At 37.8% G+C, this 21,858-nt stretch overlaps 1 protein-coding gene across 1 annotated transcript in view; it reads left to right on the forward strand.

The window, feature by feature from the left end:
* The window catches only part of cadm2b (cell adhesion molecule 2b), a 318,148-nt gene that overhangs the window by 248,480 nt on the left and 47,810 nt on the right, over positions 1-21,858 (forward strand). Inside the window, exon 3 of the mRNA XM_060898134.1 lies at positions 12,925-13,074. Coding sequence (XP_060754117.1) covers positions 12,925-13,074 — 150 coding nt within the window. The remainder of the gene's footprint in view (positions 1-12,924; positions 13,075-21,858) is intronic.

The raw sequence follows: 21,858 nt of genomic DNA on the forward strand, positions 1-21,858 counted from the left end.
TCAGCAGCGGCTTCACTTCCTGAGAGTCCTCAGGAAGTACAACCTAAACTCCAACCTGCTGCTGACCTTCTACCACTCATCCATCGAGAGCCTGCTGACGTACTGTATTACAGTATGGTACGGCAGCTGCACTGCTGTAGACAGGGAGAGGCTCCAGAGGGTAGTTAAGGCAGCACAGAAGATCATTGGCTGCCCTCTCCCCTCCCTGATGGACATTTACACCTCCCGCTGCCTTAGCAGAGCTAAGAACATTATCAAGGACAGCTCCCACCCTGGCTTTGATCTGTTCGACCTGTTGTCCTCAGGGAGGCGCTACAGGTGCATCAGGACAAAGATAAATCGATTAAAAAACAGCTTCTTTCCAAAAGCCATAACCGCCCTGCACTCGGATATGCTCTGACTTATAGTTTATTTATTTTACTATTTTACTATTTACTAATTTATAATGTGCAGTACTTTATAAGCTGACTCTCTCTATGCAATACTTTTATAATGTGCAATACCACACTCCATAATGTGAAACGCAACACATTCACCTCAGGACTGTGCACCTTACACACAAAACATACACCTCAGGACTGTGTACCTTACACACAATACATACACCTCAGGACTGTGCACCTTACCTTACCTTGCAATACTTCATAATGTGTAATATTTTATCTTATAATGTGACTCTCTTGTGCAATAATTTATAATGTGACTGTCTCTGTGCAATACTTTATATGTGCAATACCTCACTCCATAATGTGTAACACAACACATACACCTCAGACTGTGCACCTTACACCCCCCTTTTTCCCCCCCTTCCTCTCTCTCTCTCTCTCTCTCTCTCTCTCTCTCTCCACGCTGTTTGCACTGTTATTGGAGATGCTTTAATCTCATTGTACATGTGTATAGTGACAATAAAGGCATTCTATTCTATTCTATTCTATTCTAAAAAAGCCATTGCTGAAGAAAACATGTTTGGAGTTTGCCCAACAGCATGTGGCAGAGTCCCCAAACACATGGAAGAAGATTCTCTGGTCAAATGAGACAAAAATTGAACTTTTTGGCCATCATGGGAAATGCCGTGTGTGGTGCAAACCCAACACCCTAAGAACACCATCCCTATAATGAAACATGGTGGTGGCAGCATCACACTGTGGGGATGTTTTTCATCTGCAGGGACAGGAAAGCTGGTCAGGACTGAAGGAAAGATGGATGGCACTAAATGCAGGGCAATTCTGCAGGAAAACCTCTTTGAGTCAGCCAGAGGTTTCAGACTGGGATGAAGGTTCACGGTCCAGCAGGACAATGACCCTAAACATACTGCTAAAGCTACACTGGAGTGGTTTAAAGGCAAACATTTAAATGTCTTGGAATGGCCTAATCAAAGCCCAGACCTCAACCTAATTGAGAATCTGTGGCATAACTTGAAGATTGCTGTACACCAACGCAACCCATCTAACTTGAAGGAGATAGAGCAGTTTTGCCTTGAGGAATGGGCAAAAATCCCAGTGACTAGATGTGCTAAGCTAATAGAGACATAACACAAGAGACTTGCAGTTGTAATTGTAGCAAAAGGTGACTCTACAAAGTATTGACTTTGAGCAGGGTGAATACCTATGCACACTCCAGATTTCTGTTTTTTCATCTTTAATTATTGTTTGTGTCCCAATAAAAAAAAAACTATTTGCACCTTTAAAGTGGTAGGCATGTTGTGTAAATCAAATGGTGCTAAGCCCCCCAAATTCTATTTTAATACCAGCTTGTAATGTGACAAAACAGGACAAACACCAAGGGGGATGAATACTTTTGCAAAGTACTGTAAATCCAACATACAGTGGTGCTTGAAAGTTTGTGAACCCTTTAGAATTTTCTATATTTCTGCATAAATATGACCTAAAATATCATCAGATTTTCACACAAGTCCTAAAAGTAGATAAAGAGAACCCAGTTAAACAAATGAGACAAAAATATTATACTTGGTCATTTATTTATTGAGGAAAATGATCCAATATTACATATCTGTTAGTGGCAAAAGTATGTGAACCTCTAGGATTAGCAGTTAATTTGAAGGTGAAATTAGAGTCAGGTGTTTTCAATCAGTGGGATGACAATCAGGCGTGAGTGGGCACCCTGTTTTATTTAAAGAACAGGGATCTATCAAAGTCTGATCTTCACAACACATGTTTGTGGAAGTGTATCATGGCACGAACAAAGGAGATTTCTGAGGACCTCAGAAAAAGCGTTGTTGATGCTCATCAGACTGGAAAAGGTTACAAAACCATCTCTAAAGAGTTTGGACTCCACCAATCCACAGTCAAAAAGATTGTGTACAAATGGAGGAAATTCAAGACCATTGTTACCCTCCCCAGGAGTAGTCGACCAACAAAGATCACTCCAAGAGCAAGGCGTGTAATAGTCAGCAAGGTCACAAAGGACCCCAGGGTAACTTCTAAGCAACTGAAGGCCTCTCTCACATTGGCTAATGTTCATGAGTCCACCATCAGGAGAACACTGAACAACAGTGGTGTGCATGGCAGGGCTGCAAGAAGAAAGACACTGCTCTCCAAAAAGAACATTGCTGCTCATCTGCAGTTTGCTAAAGATCATGTGGACAAGCCAGAAGGCTATTGGAAAAATGTTTTGTGGACGGATGAGACCAAAAAAGAAGTTTTTGGTTAAATGAGAAGCGTTATGTTTGGAGAAAGGAAAACACTGCATTCCAGCATAAGAACCTTATCCCATCTGTGAAACATGGTGGTAGTAGTATCATGGTTTGGGCCTGTTTTGCTGCATCTGGGCCAGGATGGTTTGCCATCATTGATGGAACAATGAATTCTGAATTATATCAGCGAATTCTGAAGGAAAATGTCAGGACATCTGTCCATGAACTGAATCTCAAGAGAAGGTGGGTCATGCAGCAAGACAACGACCCTAAGCACACAAGTCGCTCTACCAAAGAATGGTTAAAGAAGAATAAAGTTAATGTTTTGGAATGGCCAAGTCAAAGTCCTGACCTTAATCCAATCGAAATGTTGTGGAAGGACCTGAAGCGAGCAGTTCATGTGAGGAAACCCACCAACATCCCAGAGTTGAAGCTGTTCTGTATGGAAGAATGGGCTAAAATTCCTCCAAGCCGGTGTGCAGGACTGATCAACAGTTACCGCAAACGTTTAGTTGCAGTTGTTGCTGCACAAGGGGGTCACACCAGATACTGAAAGCAAAGGTTCACATACTTTTGCCACTCACAGATATGTAATATTGGATCATTTTCTTCAATAAATAAATGACCAAGTATAATATTTTTTGTCTCATTTGTTTAACTGGGTTCTCTTTATCTACTTTTAGGATTTGTGTGAAAATCTGATGATGTTTTAGGTCATATTTATGCAGAAATATAGAAAATTCTAAAGGGTTCACAAACTTTCAAGCACCACTGTACTTAACTGATACTTGAACAGATTATTGTGTACAGGATCACAAGTCTAGCTAAGAATTTTAGGTTAGCAGAACATTTTCTGAATGGTTCCAAGAATGTTTACACACTTAATTTTTGTGTTGCTGAGGATATTTTTTGCACAACATTACCGTATAAACCTTCATGCATTAAATATTTTCATTAAATTTTTTTTTTCTAACTGGGAACATTGTGTAACCAATCTTCTCATAACATTGTAAAACAAGCCATTATTCAGGATTAAAAAATAATGGTAGCCCAGATGCCCAGGACTTCTGAAGCTTTGCTTTTAGTTCACTCTATTGCTTATTAACTTTTGCAATAGAAAATGTGTCGATAAATGACAAATGTTGTGGACTTGAATGGCTTCCGAAGTATGAATTTGGCCCTATATATTATAAACAAGTAATCATATGGGGCCGAGTAAAATTAAGGGTTAATTTCATGAGTGACTTCTAAGTTTTGAAAATTGCCTGAGTCGCGAAGCGATGAGGGCAATTTCAAAACTTTGAAATCACGAGTGAAATTGACCCTTAATTTTACGAGGAACCACACGATTACTTGTTTATAATATATAGGGCCAAATTCATACTTCGGAAGCCATTCAAGTTCACAACATTTGTCATTCATGTTTTCTGAACCAATCAGGGCGCAAGACTATCTTGCACGTTTGAATCAGTTTCTAAAGCGTCTTTCATCATGACACAAAAAAACTGCGATAGCACCTTGTCTAACTCACAGCATTCATATGCCACTAGAGAGTCCTTTATTTGTCTTTCTACGGCCCATTTCTTAAACATGGAAAGCCAAAAATTCGTACTTTTTTGGTATTTTCATTTTTGCTTGCAGCTTTCAATTGGTTTATCATTTCTTCATCAAATATAGTGAAACACGGCATTGCTGAGTCAGCAGAGTCAGCCATTTTGTTGACAAAATTTGCTAATTTTTGTAAACGTAACCAAGCAACGAACTAGCCAGTAGCATTTCAGAAATATAGCCCCGTGTTAAGGAAAAAAGCCCTCCTTGATTGACCAATCAAAATTGAGTAATTTGGCCCTATGCATTATAATCCATAGTACATAATCAGCTTGTCATACCTTTAAATTTAATTCCATTAGTTGCTGCTTTTTAGCCTTGTTAAATGTACTTCTGGGCAAGCATAACATGGGACTGGTCAAGCATACTGGAGCTTTGGCTTCCCACATGGGCTCTGAATTTGTGCTTTGTTCACCCCTGTTATTACAGCAGGTGTTTTTAAAACATTGCATGGATGCTATTTCTGGAATGTTTCAGTCTGACTTTCTTGTAACCTGTCGAATACATGATGAATGTTCTTATACCATTCTCTGTTAGCTGGGACATAAAGTTGAGTGTTAAAATTTCTGCTACTTTTGCTATTACTTTTCCACTTGTGGACAGTTTTATATTGCTACAGGCTTTGGACTCTATTTCTGTAACACAGCAAAACAATAGACTGGGCAGAGCAGTAGCAGGAGCCAGCTTTTGTCCCAGCAGCAGACAAAAATGTAACCAAAAAAACACACACACACAAAACAAAAGCTTTTTGTTCGATGGATTTTTAAAAAAAAAAAAAAAAGACAGCTAAATAAAGTGAAAAGCAAAGGACAAGACTGAATAAAAAGAGAATGAATCAATAAAACTATGAAAGCTATTAAATAAAGAGCATTTAGGTACAATACATTTGAAAATAATTGTGTATCTTTCAATATAACTTCCTGTAATTTTTACTGAAGGTATCCAGCACATTAGCCAGGTACAAAATTCATTTTCAGAAGTACGGTATGAAGTGGTTGAAAGCTCCAGTTTTGTAAATGTTTGATTTCAGTCTGCAGGTCAAAAAAAAAAAAAAGAAAAGAAAAAAGAAACACCTTAATCAGTGCTGTTTTGTACTTTCCCTGCTCAGAAACTCCTGATTGAATGCATGTGTTAAAACGGGAACTTTGGACTTCAGGACTGAAAATGTGCAATATCTGTCAGTATCTGTAAACATGATCATTTTAATAATACTAACTCTGACATTGTGGAATGGGGTGAAATGCTAAAGTCTAATTAAAATTTAAACACCTACCAAAGTCTGGGATTTTTATTTTTGTTTGTCAGTCGTTCAGACTTTATTAAGAAGACTCAGCCATGGAGGAAAAAGTGACAGGAGACTTTATAAGAAAAACATGTCCAGTTCCTTCACTGCCAATAACAAAATGCAAATCTTCTGACATTTGATATTCACAGCAATATATACACCATTTAAATAAATTTTATGCATGAATATGACACTATTGTTGTGCTTATGAAACGGATTAACCTTAATTCATCATATCTCATATCAGAGCAATTTGCCAAAGATGCATTCTGAATCAACTGTCACAATGGTTTTTAATTTTTAATATCCACAAGCGTGGGATCACTGCTCGCTGTAGGTGAGTTGCACCTTAAAGTCCAATTAATTTAAGAATTCAGTGAAGTGAAAGCTGCATTATGAAACTTGATCCCACAGCACTGCTGAGATTTCTAATCTGATTGGTCAGAAGGTGTCACTTAATTTTCTATAACAGCAACTCTGATAAATAGTGCAGCACAGGTTTATAATAATCCACTCATTCTAATAAGATATTATTTTAAAAGTAACAACATACACAAGCACCTGTATAGTAGATGCTACACATAAAAAAAAGCGTAATCACTGATTTGGTGAATATTTCTGTGAGAAGACATTTAGCATTTGTGAAGTGTCAGCGCTTTGTAACAATTAAGGTAAAGTTGTTGTTTAAGTTTTGCAACATGGATATGGAAGTTTCTTTGCAGTTTCTTTAAACATTTGATGTCTTTACTTGATTCTCAAGAGAGAGACAAAGAGAGGCTGGTGAGGGAAAAACTGCTATAATGTAAATGATGCTATAAAGTAAGTGATAACAAGAACTGACTCATTTTATAGACGTTTCACACCATTAAATGTAACTAGAAACAGAAAAACGGTATGATGTGTCATTCCTTTAATAAAAAGTTGTAACTGTTGGTAAATATGCTGGAGTATAAGTGGAATAAGTGCAGTTGGTCCACTGTGGTTTATCAAGTCCACTAAGCAGTAGTCCAGTTTTTCACTCCTTAGCCCAGGGAAGATGCTTCTGACGTTGTCTCTGGTTCAGGAGTGGCTTGATATTAGGAATGTGACAGTTGTAGCCCCTTTCCTGAAGACGTCTGTGCGTGGTGGCTCTTGATGCACTGACACCAGCCTCAGTCCACTCCTTGTGAAGCTCTCCCAAGTTTTGAATTTACTTTTCTTGACAATCCTCTCAAGGCTGCGGTCATCCCTGTTGCTTGTGCACCTTTTCCAGCCAGCCTTTTCAGCAGTGACCTTCTGTGGCTCACCCTCCTTGTAGAGGGTGTCGATGATTGTCTTCTGGACAACTGTCAAGTCAGCAGTCTTCCCCATGATTGTGGTTGCGTGTACTGACCTAGACTGAGAGAAACACGGTATTTATACTGTTTTACTCAAACTCAAGATTAAATATTCTAATATTTTGAGATACTGGATTTATGATTTCATAAGCTAAAAGCCATAATCATCAAAATTAAAACAAAAAAAAAGTCTTGAAATATTACACTTTATATGTAATGAATACAGAATATATGAAAGTTTACCTTTTTGAATTAAATTACAAAAAAAGGAACTTTTTCACAATATTCCAATATTTTGAGATGCACGAGTAGATACAAGTTACACCTATTTAGTGTAGCAAAAACATATTCATTCGGCTATGAATAATTCATTTAATCTGAATGTTTTGATTTGTACAACCAGTTATGACTTTGTGGAATTAAGCAGATTATGTACTAGTTAAAAATGCAATTTAAAGTCATTTTAATCCTTCAGTGTGCAGAAATAATCTTTACTCAGAGAGGCTTCAACAACGACAACAAAACTGCAGATCTCTCATAAGCCCTAAAAACAAATACAAACAGCAACAACCATGGTGGTCTCCCATTGTTTGCCTGTACAGCTGCAAGAATGTTATTAGGGCCATAATTTCTCTTGTTTAATTTCTGTAGTGTGTTCATTGTTAATTTAATGTGAATTTTTAAAATAAAAAATAAAAAAAATCTTTCCAAAAAGATTTTACATAAAATAATGTAAGTAATCTAATGAATGCAATGTAGTAAACAAACACACACATCAACTGTTAAATGTATTTAGAAAAAAAGCCCCTCAGACGACTATAACATAATGTGCTACAAATTCATCTGTACTGTTTAATCCACAGCCTCCTTGCTTTAAAGCATTTAAACTGAGACAAGAGATGAGGTTTAATTGTTTCCAAATAGATTTAATTGCTTTCAAATAGATTTATGACCTGGAATTTTCTACCAGTTGAATGTTATGGCTTGAGCAAATACCTGCCTACAGGTGATTTCAGTTAAGAGGAAAAGCAAACCATTTTCAGATCCAAATCCTTTTATGTGAGATGTCATCATTTGCTACCAGGGATGCAGCACAATTTTGCCACTGCACAATCTTGTCGTTTTGAGATTAAGCCTGAGTGAGCTTGCGGTGCTGTAATACTTTCCCTTTTGATGTAATATTGATATGTGTTATTAACTGATGCAGCGAAATTCTGTGTTCAATATCAGTGCACTAGCAATACACACTACTGACCTAACAGCCTGAAATCCATCATGTGCAACCCTGCGTACTCTCCCATTATGTCCAGTCTCCTGGTCAAGATCCAGCTTACTTGTTCTCAGCAAATGATCACATTTTAAAACATTTTCTTAATAAATTCCTATCTTTTAGTAAGTTGGTTACGTGCTGAGGAAACCATTCCAGCAGTATTCCATGTTTTGAATAATAACGTAAAATAAGAGCAATCTGAAATAATTCAGATTATAAAAGTGTTAGAACTTGTTTTTCTTTAATTAATTCATTAGAGTTCATTTCTAGAATGTTAACCAGTTTATTTAACATCCCAAATGCTAGAACATAAAATTTGTTGTTGTAAGACTTACTGGTAGTCATTATTTTTAAGTGTTCATGCGGCTGCTGGGGGACTGTCTGTATTCTCACGACGCACTGCCAGGATAAGTCCATTTTATTTTAACATTGACAAATGCATGCAATCAGTCAGTTGGATTGCAAATATAAAGTCAAATGACGGTGCCCTAAGAATGAAGCAAAAAAAAGTTAAAAGAAAAATTCACTCCTTTATAACCTAATCTCTACCCACTGCATCTGTAATGCATGTGTGATTCCTAGGAAATAATTTCAGCATGTTTTCCTGTACTGGAAAAAGAACAGAAAACCAATTTACTCGAAAATCATTAATGTGAAAGACTAAGGGCAGCTGTTGGTCGAATCTGTAAACATTTATACTTGCACGTTTTTGTAGCACGCTCATAATTTTTCCATTCAAAGGTGTTTGCAAATTAAATCTGTATAATTAATCCTTCCAGAGATGTGACTACGTTTTCAGAAAGAAATAATGGTTATTTGTTAGTAATATAGTCAACACAGCTTAAAGTGAACACAGAGGTGCAACAGTTTGTTCATGCATGGATATCACCTCAGGGAAAAGTAACTAGAATTGATTTTTCTAATTTATATATTTATTTTTACTGCATTGTTTGCGCAAGTGTTTTTATGATTATGTATTATGTAAGTTAATGACAGCGTAAAACAAAATAGAAACGCTTTAGTCAGAATTTCTTTCACATCTATCTCATTGTGACATGTTTATTATTAATATTTTTATTGAATTTGATAACTGCACTTAGTTTTCCTTTATGAGGTTTTTTTTTTCTTATTTTCCAAGAACATGGAGGAGATGCTAAATTCCTTTAACTGATTTGCAACATATACCATAGCTGGAGGTCACATTTGATTAAAATCCCTCGGTTACATGCAGCGTTTCAAACCTTTAAGCACCAAAATATCAGACAGAATTAATTATGCTAAGAACTCCTTTGTCATGCGCTAACATTTCAGTGTTATACTGTTCACCTTGTGATTTAACCTTAAGCATGTTTGTTCCTCGTGATTCAGACCCCTTATTTGTTCTTAATTCCAGTCTCTATTTTTTTACTGGAAAACTACAAGACAGAGATGAGTAAGGTTCAAACCCCAGATTCTATGATTGCTGCATCTCACACTTTGAAAGCTCCCGCAGCTCCTGACTGATGAGGAAAGCCGAATCCTCCACAGTGCCTACAACACATACATAGCATGTGGCCCATGTTAGAGGCAGATCCAATGTCACCTTTATGAGAGCAGAACAATAAGACATGCTGGTGGGAAGCCCAGGTGATGCTTCCTTGCTGCTCAGAGACTGTCAAAACACAGGATTAACTCACCAGTAATGCGAGAGACACTCACGCACTGACCTCTCGGTATGAGGAGTTATCACCATGGTTGTGTGTCTGTTCAGAAAGACAGTGAGCATTAAGAAAGACTATGAGCACTAGGATACATGGAATTATAACTAAGGAATAAAACATGATGAGACATGCTGTTATGGGAAAATAATCAAAGAAGGGCTGCTGTGATGTGGTCTGATGCGAAGCAGACTTTTCTCTTACCTCCCTGAAGTTGATTATTTTCCAGTAACCAGTAACAAACCAGTAACAGAAAAGGAAGTGTTTTATTCCTCTTATTCCGCCGCAGTTTCTTATTAAGTACAACACATACAGTACCTGTATAGTTACATTTAATATTATAGAACATCCATAAAAGTTAGTTATCAAGTCAAGTTTATTGTCAAATATGCTATACATGTTCGACATACAGCACAGATGAAATTTCACTTGTTATAGAAGCTGCTCTCTCTCTCTCTCTCTCTCTCTCTCTCTCTCTCTCTCTCTCTCGTAGTTAATACATTTTTTTTCAATGCAGCTTTTCATGTGACAGAGAAACCACAAATTGCAAAGCCCTCTGTCCTGAAGTCTTTCCCATGATGGAAAAGTGTCACTCTGACTGTTACAAAGCACTGACACTGGAGACTCCTTCCACTATTACTAAATGATCACCTCCTCACAGGAAACTTCACAATTATAAAACTGTCACATGAAATGTTAATCCATTTATGTAGAGAATCCACCATAGCCATAAAGGCCATAAAGGTACTCAGAGCTGCTGTCTTAGAAAATTAATTAACACCTTCCGAATGAGCAGAAACAAGAATTCAACAGCATTATGGCATAACTGCATATAAAATAAGTGCTGCGTTAACTAAGCTTAATTCTTGGCTTATGTACGACAAAAAAAGAGCAAGTTAGAGAGGAGATGTAGGCAGAGTGCAATTAAGGGACTTTTCAGCAACAAAAGGAGAACAAATGTGGAGTAAGACACAGCAGAATCCACTGAGGGAAGGTGATTATGCTTGGCTTGGGTGGCCTCTATAGACCTTTTCACTCTCTCTCACAGCTGTATTAACACACACACACACACACACACACACACACACACACACACACACACACAGAGATGGACATTAAGATACACATTTAGGCCATTTTCTCTCGCTTTCAGAAGAGAAAAAGAAGAGTTCTCTAGCACAGATTGAAGTTTGTCGTGGTTGGGATTTTGTGTCAATTTAGCACCCAGCTGCAGCAACAGAAGATGCCAAGTAAACATGACTAGCTCTAATTAGGCCCTGCTACCAATTACTGCTGATCGAGTGTCAGAGGAAGAGTAGAGTGCATGAAAAGAAAAAGCAGGAATAATGCCACTGTGCTTGTGAAGTGAGACGTTGTTGACTTTGTGTGCAGACATTGTTGTGTCTATATATTTTTTCTATAGATTTTATATACTCTATACTCAGTGTGGTCTTCTTGGCCGCTGTAAGGTTTGTCATCAGTCAGAACTCAGAATGCTACACTTATTTACATTCTAACCCATAAATAATATTATCTAAATTAAACAGTTTTACATCTTGAGTACCTGTATTTTTAATATCTATTGGTTGTGCATGTAACTTAACAAGGTTCTTTGTATCAACACATTGTCACATCAGTACCAGAGTCTGGTCCGGACTCCAATTCTCAGAACACTCTGCAGCATACAGACATGGCCACCCTGGACTATAACACCATACACCACGGCCCTGTCATGTTCTCAGTCACCGGACTTCTGATCACACGCCTGTTCACAATCACAGTCACAAACTATTTAAAAGCTCTAAACACACCTGCAATTTGCAAAGTAGACGCTCTGTCTCATAGTTAACAGTTGTTACCATGACTTTGATCTCATGTTTGTGTTTCTGGTTTTAACTTAGTTCACTACTTTGACCCATGTATTTTGTCCACTGTCTCTGATATCCTGTTTGCTGATCACCTGCTGCTTTATCCATTTTTTTACTACATTTCTTGATTACACTTTAAAACTCTTTAAATTGCATTTTCATCTGCCTCCAGCGTCTGTATGAGACACAAAAAGCAGTCTAAATTTAAAATTCCAAAGTCACTCACACACACAAAAAAATGTGTTACTGCAGGTTATGTTCAGTCAGTATCAAAAATGAATATCTCCAAACTTGAATTTAATGAAAAAAATTAATTCAGCATTAGTTGCTAAATCGCACCTAAATATGTATGTAATGGGTACAAATATTATTTGGCAATATCACAAATTTAATAGGCTTTATGTATTGCTCTCATATTATTTCCTACTATTTGATCCTTAAGCTAAAGTATTTCCAATATTTTTCATTTTTATAATTTGAGAAATCTATCAGTTTGCTTTTTTGGTATTTTTTAGGTCCCCCCCCCCCCCCCTTTTTTTTTTCTTCCAGTTTTTAATTGGTACTTGGATTTTTTTTATTTTTATTTTTTTACATGACATACAGTAATTTCCCAGTACTTTGCAGTTTTCACACCAAAATACAACTATCTACTGAAAAATTACGATTTATTTAATGCATTTATTTTATTATTTCATTATATCTTATGTTAAGATATTAGATTGTGAGCAAAACGAGACTGTTCTATTTATTTAATTAATCATTTCCAGAAACTGTTTAAGGGAAGCAGGTGGCAGCTACAATTTTATGAGTAAAGCAATAATAAACTGTCTACTTAGCCAAAAATGGCTGTATTTACAATTTATGTGGAAAAATATTTGCTAAGAATGAATGTCTTTTATATGACTCCCTTATGCTGAAATGTTGTTGTTAATATTCAGACAGAATTACTATTTTATTTGACTAATGATAAGGAAGAAATAAATTGCTTTTTGTATGCTGTGAAAAATCCATCATAATATTTTTCACTTCTTTGTGGATGCTAATTTGGAGTCTCCACTACCTGAGAGTAATTTAATGGAGTAATGTTTTTTGTTGTACTTTTAGCAGAAGATTAAAGGTATATATATATATTTTTTTCTTTGAGCTATAAAATGCAAGCTTTTGCTTGCAGTAGTGAGGCCAATTTATTGCCCTGTCTTACTCTGTGTCTTTCTCATGTCATTGCAGGCAGTCAGGGCCAGTTTCCCGTCACCCAGAACGTGACGGTGGTGGAGGGAAGCACAGCCAACATGACCTGCCGTGTGGATTACAACGATAATACTTCCCTCCAGTGGTCAAACCCTGCACAGCAAACCCTTTTCTTTGGGGACAAGAAAGGTCAGTGTGACTGGATCGGTTTATAAGCCTTTGGTCTGGAAACCTTGGGGGAATTGTGCCATTTAGGGAGACAGATGAGAACCTAGTCATGTGGGACAATATGTAGATCAGTCGTATTGAAACTTTTTCTAAGTTTGCACTTTGCTGAAAACTTGCACTCCAACGACCTGCTCCCTCTGCCAAGGGAAACAAGCCCAAAGGAGAGCAAAGGAAAGCACTATACAGTTATAATTACCATTTAAATGATTTGTACATTTTACACTTCACTGTTGGCCTATTTCACCTTATTTAATTCAGAATTTTTCACCATTTCCTCATTCAATCATTTGTTTTTGACTGTTTTTAAGCTGGAATTGTCAGTGGCATCTCCAATAAATATAATAATAAATAGCTTAACTATATATATGTCTAACTCAGAACATTTTCCATTTACTATGTCAGTCTTTGGCGGCACGGTGGTGTAGTGGTTAGCGCTGTCACCTCACAGCAAGAAGGTCCGGGTTCGAGCCCTGTGGCTGACGAGGGCCTTTCTGTGCGGAGTTTGCATGTTCTCTCCGTGTCCGCGTGGGTTTCCTCCGGGTGCTCCGGTTTCCCCCACAGTCCAAAGACATGCAGGTTAGGTTAACTGGTGACTCTAAATTGACCGTAGGTGTGAATGTGAGTGTGAATGGTTGTCTGTGTCTATGTGTCAGCCCTGTGATGACCTGGCGACTTGTCCAGGGTGTACCCCGCCTTTCGCCCGTAGTCAGCTGAGATAGGCTCCAGCTTGCCTGCAACCCTGGAGAACAGGATAAAGCAGCTAGAGATAATGAGATGAGATGAGATGAGATGAGATGAGATGAGATGAGATGTCAGTCTTTCATGTAAGAAAATCAAGTCAAGATAAGCGATTCCTATATGAGATGGGTGGAAGGGGGCAGGTCTTCTAGGGTGTCAGTTAAAAATATTAGCACAACTGTCAATTGTTCCAGATTCATACATCACTTGGCTCATCCATCATTTTTTATTGGGAGGAAAATATGACTGCTTTTTTGGCATATTTTTGCATGTACTCTGATGTTAAAATGCAGAGCTCCTATGTATAACCCCGATTCCAAAAAAGTTGGGACAAAGTACAAATTGTAAATAAAAACGGAATGCAATAATTTACAAATCTCAAAAACTGATATTGTATTCACAATAGAACATAGACAACATATCAAATGTCGAAAGTGAGACATTTTGAAATTTCATGCCAAATATTGGCTCATTTGAAATTTCATGACAGTAACACAAAAAAGTTGGGACAGGGGCAATAAGAGGCTGGAAAAGTTAAAGGTACAAACAAGGAACAGCTGGAGGACCAAATTCCAACTCATTAGGTCAATTGGCAATAGGTCATTAACATGACTGGGTATAAAAAGAGCATCTTGGAGTGGCAGCGGCTCTCAGAAGTAAAGATGGGAAGAGGATCACCAATCCCCCTAATTCTGCACCGACAAATAGTGGAGCAATATCAGAAGGGAGTTTGACAGTGTAAAATTGCAAAGAGTTTGAACATATCATCATCGATAGTGCATATCATCATCAAAGGATTCAGAGAATCTGGAAGAATCTCTGTGCGTAAGGGTCAAGACTGGAAAACCATACTGGGTGCCCGTGATCTTCGGGCCCTTAGACGGCACTGCATCACATACAGGCATGCTTCTGTATTGGAAATTACAAAATGGGCTCAGGAATATTTCCAGAGAACATGATCTGTGAACACAATTCACTGTGCCATCCGCCGTTGCCAGCTAAAACTCTATAGTTCAAAGAAGAAGCCATATCCAAACATGATCCAGAAGCGCAGACGTCTTCTCTGGGCCAAGGCTCATTTAAAATGGACTGTGGCAAAGTGGAAAACTGTTCTGTGGTCAGACGAATCAAAATTTGAAGTTCTTGATGGAAATCAGGGACGCCGTGTCATTCGGACTAAAGAGGAGGACGACCCAAGTTGTTATCAGCGCTCAGTTCAGAAGCCTGCATCTCTGATGGTATGGGGTTGCATTAGTGCGTGTGGCATGGGCAGCTTACACATCTGGAAAGACACCATCAATGCTGAAAGGTATATCCAGGTTCTAGAGCAACATATGCTCCCATCCAGACAACGTCTCTTTCAGGGAAGACCTTGCATTTTCCAACATGACAATGCCAAACCACATACTGCATCAATTACAGCATCATGGCTGCGTAGAAGAAGGGTCCGGGTACTGAACTGGCCAGCCTGCAGTCCAGATCTTTCACCCATAGAAAACATTTGGTGCATCATAAAACGGAAGATACAACAAAAAAGACCTAAGACAGTTGAGCAACTAGAATCCTACATTAGACAAGAATGGGTTAACATTCCTATCCCTAAACTTGAGCAACTTGTCTCCTCAGTCCCCAGACGTTTACAGACTGTTGTAAAGAGAAAAGGGGATGTCTCACAGTGGTAAACATGGCCTTGTCCCAACTTTTTTGAGATGTGTTGTTGTCATGAAATTTAAAATCACCTAATTTTTCTCCTTAAATGATACATTTTCTCAGTTTAAACATTTGATATGTCATCTATGTTCTATTCTGAATAAAATATGGAATTTTGAAACTTCCACATCATTGCATTCCGTTTTTATTTACAATTTGTACTTTGTCCCAACTTTTTTGGAATCGGGGTTGTAAAATGCGTACATTAGTAGGCCTAATACAATCCTTTTATCAGCAAGTGTATAGGACTTTAACGTCATCTCTTTTATATTAGTCTCACGACAGTTTCTGAATCATTACTAATAGTTACTGAATCATGTTTTAAGATAACTCATTGATTAAAAGGCTATAAGGTTCAGAGGTTGAAATATCTACTTCTTTATATGGTTTGTATTACAAACTGTCTACTGCTACTGTTGTATGATTTTTAGTTCACATGTCACTTACATGTAGTTCTTTTTAGTACATTGTGAAAACACCAAAGGTGACTAATTACTCCTTGAAGGCACAGTGACAGAAATCAGATGCAAATGCAAATCTCCACCCTGAAACATGTTAAAAAATATTTAGATTGAAATATGTGTGACGTGCTTGTTGATTCTGGTGCTAATTTGATTTGTGCTGTTTTTTCGGTATTCTATTCTTGTGGGAAGTTAGCAACTGTATGTTGTGCTGACATTACAGGGGAACACTGCTAGCACAGCTACAATGCTGTTTACTATGAGGAAAAAAAATAATGATATAAAACATAAAGGTTCAACTTTCTGTCTTAGCTATGACAGAGACTCGACTCAGAAAGATAACAGAGATGTCAAGCATAGTAGTGTTGCTGGTGGAACTAATGTGAAAGTTGAAGTTTTGAAACTAAATTTTTGAGCAATATGTACGGATGAAGAGATGAGAGAGCTGAACAGACTTAACGGACTAAAGCGCTGCTGCATTTCTCTTTAGTTAGGTAGAAATCAAGCAAGTGATTAAATCCCACTCGCACTACTATCAGCAGGTAGTCAGATGCCATTGTGAGTAATCTGAGAAGTAGGTCAACATGTTGATAAAAGTTTAATTTAAAAAAAATCAACTCAGAATTTCATTAAAAGTAAATCTTGGACACATGTTACTTAATTTAAGATTAATAAGTCATCCAGGTTGGGTGTTTGCTTTCAATTCTGAAGTTTTAGGTATTAAGTATTAAGTAAGTACTTCATTGTCATTTGGTTGTAAAATTTATGTTAAGCTTCATGTCTTATGTACAAAGAACGTGCAAAGTAACTTCCCTAATTATCTCTGTACCTTTGAATGTCATTCTCCCAGAAAGACAATTTCAGCCCTCAATCTGTTCAGTGCACATTGCCCTCACTCTGGTACGCAGGTACATTTTTTCAGTGTTTTGGAGGAAATAATTTGGACCAGGCGCCGGCTGGGCCTCTCTGACAAAAAAAAAAACTAGGCTGTTTCTCTCATGGAAAAGAGCAGCTTCATTAGCCTGCTGCACTGACATTTAAGATTTTGTGTGTGTCTGTGTGAGTGCAAAAAATGATTTCTCACATTTGAAAGAATGTATCGCTTCTCGTGTACGCTCAAGTCTTTGTTCTGCCAGAGGGAATATATGATTTGGCATATCTTGTTGGAACAAAAGTGACAAGTGTGTTTATTAGCAGAGTGTGTAGCTTCAGTGCTAAAGCAGTCCATCAGTTTTAAGATAAAGGTGAATTTTGAGATGCAGAACTTTGGGAAGTCTAACAAACAACCTGACCAATTTTAAGAGTTTATACAAAAAAGTTTGCATGGAAAGCTACAAATGATGGAGGTTTTGAGTAGGGCCAGGTTTTTGGATTTATAGATTTGTCTTAATTTGTATTATATTCCACACTTTAATTACTACAAATTAGTCTCAAGTCACAAAGCAGCAAAAGGTCAAGGATACACAAATATGCCTGAGAAGTACTGAATTACCGTCACACATACCGTACATCAACTACATTTTCAGGCGATTCATCTAATACATCTTTAGTCATAATTACTTTAATGCCTTGAAGTAGAAGCACCAATAATCTTGTCCACAGCTTGGTGGCCAGATATTAATCAGATTTTAAGGTTCTGTCATATGTATGAGTGCCTACGGGCAGAATTCCATCTTACTTGGTCCTCACATACATTCAGCAGAGGTCACTTTTCCTTTCTCTGTATTTTTAAACAATCCAGACATGAGATGAAAGCTCAGCCACCACACTAGTCATGGGGTCCAGGGAAATCAAGTCCAAGAAAATTCAAAACATTACTGATGTACTCTCAAGGGGATCTGAGATCTGGCAAGTGTACTAAATTTTCAGCACAATGTCTGCTTGGCAAGTAACCATTAGTGCCTTCTCTTGTGTAGGCATGAGGACAGATTTGCTGTTGTTAAGGTGAAGTAAAACTGACAGGTCTGTGATCGATATCACAGTGATACAGAGACTCACTGGCCATGCCAGAGACTTACTGAGATGACTGTCCTTTTTGCTAGTGGAATCTGATGATAATTGAATGGCCCAGAGAGGAGAGTAGCGGATCTCAGAATACACTGTCACACAGGGACAGAGAAATGCCATTTGTTGTGCTGGCAAACTCACAAGCCCACAGGCAGCAGAAACACACAACCTGCTGGGGCTGTCTTTTCGAGTCTTATTCTGTCACCCACTTTGCAGCATGATTTATTTAGCCTTTTTTGTCTCCAGTCACATATGGGCAAAAAAGCTGCCCATTTTCCCAAAGGTGTATTTGCCTTGAAGGTCCCCATTGTAAGTGTTTTCAGGAATCGCATATGTTTCCTTTATTTCCTGCTGATCAGTTAACTTGTGGACTAAATACTTGGGGAAATATATTCAGAGTTATGATTGGCCATCCCTGAAAAAGAGCAAAGTTTGTGGTAAATGATGTAAACAGGCACATTTAAACCTGCGCTCACTGCCGGACCAAAGTGTCTTTTTCAGTAGCAGGCTGGAGGAGTGAGCTGGCTCCTGAGGGACCACTAGCCAGTAAGAGAGGCTACTTGTAGAGAAAGGATGACATGAGAGATAGAAAGAGGGAAGGCAAGTGAGGCAAAATGGCCACAATTACACCAGATCTACCGTATGGCTTGCATCTGAAGGATCACTAGTCTGAAGTGGTTGCAGGTTTGTTTGGTCTCGTCTCAAGTTTTCTGTACCTGCATGTTTAATTTGACCTTGGCGAAAGAAAGAAAGAAAGAAAGAAAGAAACTCAAACAAAAAAAACAAGATTAAAATTAGCAGTGACTGTTTTTCCTCATTCAACTTCAATAACTATTACATTCATAAACATCTTTAGATATTCAGGTCATGTTTATATTTTTCTTACACACTATATTCATTTTTAAATGCAATGTACTTTTCTCAGCAGCATACCATTAAATCCCCATTTGTCAAAAGCACATTTCTGGCCCATGCTGCTAGAGGGTGACATCATCATATTCATATGCACATCCATCACATTAGTACCATAACATTACGTTCACAGTAAGCAATGCTCAGGGCTAAAATAATCAGCTTAGGTTATCGACTATGTTCACTTCAATGCCTGCTGGCTCGAGTTTGATGAAATAAAGTCCTGGAGGCTGACATTTTGACAGAGCTTGATGCCAATACAATAATTCCAACCAACCAATCACCTGAGCCATATACACTTAATAGAAATATGCTAGTGGGACCATTTTGTTTAGTTCAACCTTGAAATAACTGTTACTGTTGGCTTTCATCTACAGTTAACCTTTACTGCATCAAAATTTTGCAGCGTGTATATTTAGTGTGACAGTACAGAGGATCAGATATGGCATTATACAGATGCCTACATGTGAAGATTATGTAGAAGTTGACGACATGAATGTAAATGTTTTCAACATGGTCGCAATACTTATCATGTGTGTATGGATTTCAGTAGTACAGTGTTACTAAAGGGCAAAGAGTCTCCTTTCAGACCAGAAACCCTTAATCATCCATCCATTAGATAGCTCGCCCATGCGCCTCAGCTACCTACCAAAATAATGACATGTCTGTGCTCCTTTCCATCCCCTTTTGAAATGTCTGAGTAGTGGATCTATGTCATTTTGCTGCTAGAAGCTAACAGGCCTCTGTCTGAGCATGACAAAATCAAGAGCAGCAATGAACTGTGGTAACTGCTGTTTGCAATCCAGCCGAATGTGTGAAGAAATTACACAGCAGAATTCCAGTGTCTGCCTGGGAAAAAATAATAAAAAATGCATCATGTTGTGTTTACACAGCTAATCAAAGTAAATGCCCCTCTGTTAATGAATGGGATACATTATTTATTCAACCAGCTGTTAAAAAGAAATTAACCTTCATGCATGCTCAAGATATCACTAGTTAGGAAACCACTGGTTAGTCACAGTGATTGTGATTCTGTGAAGTGGAAAATCTTTGTTGTAAAAGTAAAAACAATAAGCCTTCGTTATGCGAACAATCATTATGCCTTAGATATGGAAATCATGTTAACCTTTGTTCTGTTGGCTGTACATCTATCTATCTATCTATCTATCTATCTATCTATCTATCTATCTATCTATCTATCTATCTATCTATCTATCTATGTTGCATATCTATCTATTGTACAACCCCGATTCCAAAAAAGTTGGGACAAAGAACAAATTGTAAATAAAAACGGAATGCAATAATTTACAAATCTCAAAAACTGATATTGTATTCACAATAGAACATAGACAACATATCAAATGTCAAAAGTGAGACATTTTGAAATCTCATGCCAAATATTGGCTCATTTGAAATTTCATGACAGCAACACATCTCAAAAAAGTTGGGACAGGGGCAATAAGAGGCTGGAAAAGTTAAAGGTACAAAAAAGGAACAGCTGGAGGACCAAATTGCAACTCATTAGGTCAATAGGTCATTAACATGACTGGGTATAAAAAGAGCATCTTGGAGTGGCAGCGGCTCTCAGAAGTAAAGATGGGAAGAGGATCATCAATCCCCCTAATTCTGCGCCGACAAATAGTGGAGCAATATCAGAAAGGAGTTCAACAATGTAAAATTGCAAAGAGTTTGAACATATCATCATCTACAGTGCATAATATCATCAAAAGATTCAGAGAATCTGGAAGAATCTCTGTGCGTAAGGGTCAAGGCCGGAAAACCATACTGGGTGCCCGTGATCTTCAGGCCCTTAGACGGCACTGCATCACATACAGGCATGCTTCTGTATTGGAAATCACAAAATGGGCTCAGGAATATTTCCAGAGAGCATTATTTGTGAACACAATTCACCGTGCCATCCGCCGTTGCCAGCTAAAACTCTATAGTTCAAAGAAGAAGCCGTATCTAAACATGATCCAGAAGCGCAGATGTCTTCTCTGGGCCAAGGCTCATTTAAAATGGACTGTGGCAAAGTGGAAAACTGTTCTGTGGTCAGACGAATCAAAATTTGAAGTTCTTTATGGAAATCAGGGACGCCGTGTCATTCGGACTAAAGAGGAGAAGGACGACCCAAGTTGTTATCAGCGCTCAGTTCAGAAGTCTGCATCTCTGATGGTATGGGGTTGCATTAGTGCGTGTGGCATGGGCAGCTTATACATCTGGAAAGACACCATCAATGCTGAAAGGTATATCCAGGTTCTAGAGCAACATATGCTCCCATCCAGACGACGTCTCTTTCAGGGAAGACCTTGCATTTTCCAATATGACAATGCCAAACCACATACTGCATCAATTACAGCATCATGGCTGCATAGAAAAAGGGTCCGGGTACTTAAAGAGAAAAGGGGATGTCTCACAGTGGTAAACATGGCCTTGTCCCAACTTTTTTGAGATGTGTTGTTGTCATGAAATTTAAAATCACCTATTTTTCTCTTTAAATGATACATTTTCTCAGTTTAAACATTTGATATGTCATCTATGTTCTATTCTGAATAAAATATGGAATTTTGAAACTTCCACATCATTGCATTCCGTTTTTATTTACAATTTGTACTTTGTCCCAACTTTTTTGGAATCGGGGTTGTATATAATATAGCACCCACGTAATCTGTAATTTTTCAGGTAGCACTTTATATAAACCGATAATGTCTGTGTTTTTTATATAAACCCATAATGTCTGTGTTTTTTATTCTTTAAGGCAACATTTCTTTTCAGTCATGTATTTGTAATGTATAAAAAATGTGTTTCTATTGTGTTAAAAGACATATTTCTATATGACCTATGCCTAAGCCTGTATAGTTGCTCATAAGTAGTTAGACTTTCATTCATGGCACTTATAAAGAAGTAGAATGATACC

This window comes from Neoarius graeffei, chromosome 17, assembly GCF_027579695.1.
Source record: "Neoarius graeffei isolate fNeoGra1 chromosome 17, fNeoGra1.pri, whole genome shotgun sequence".
NCBI lineage: Eukaryota > Metazoa > Chordata > Actinopteri > Siluriformes > Ariidae > Neoarius > Neoarius graeffei.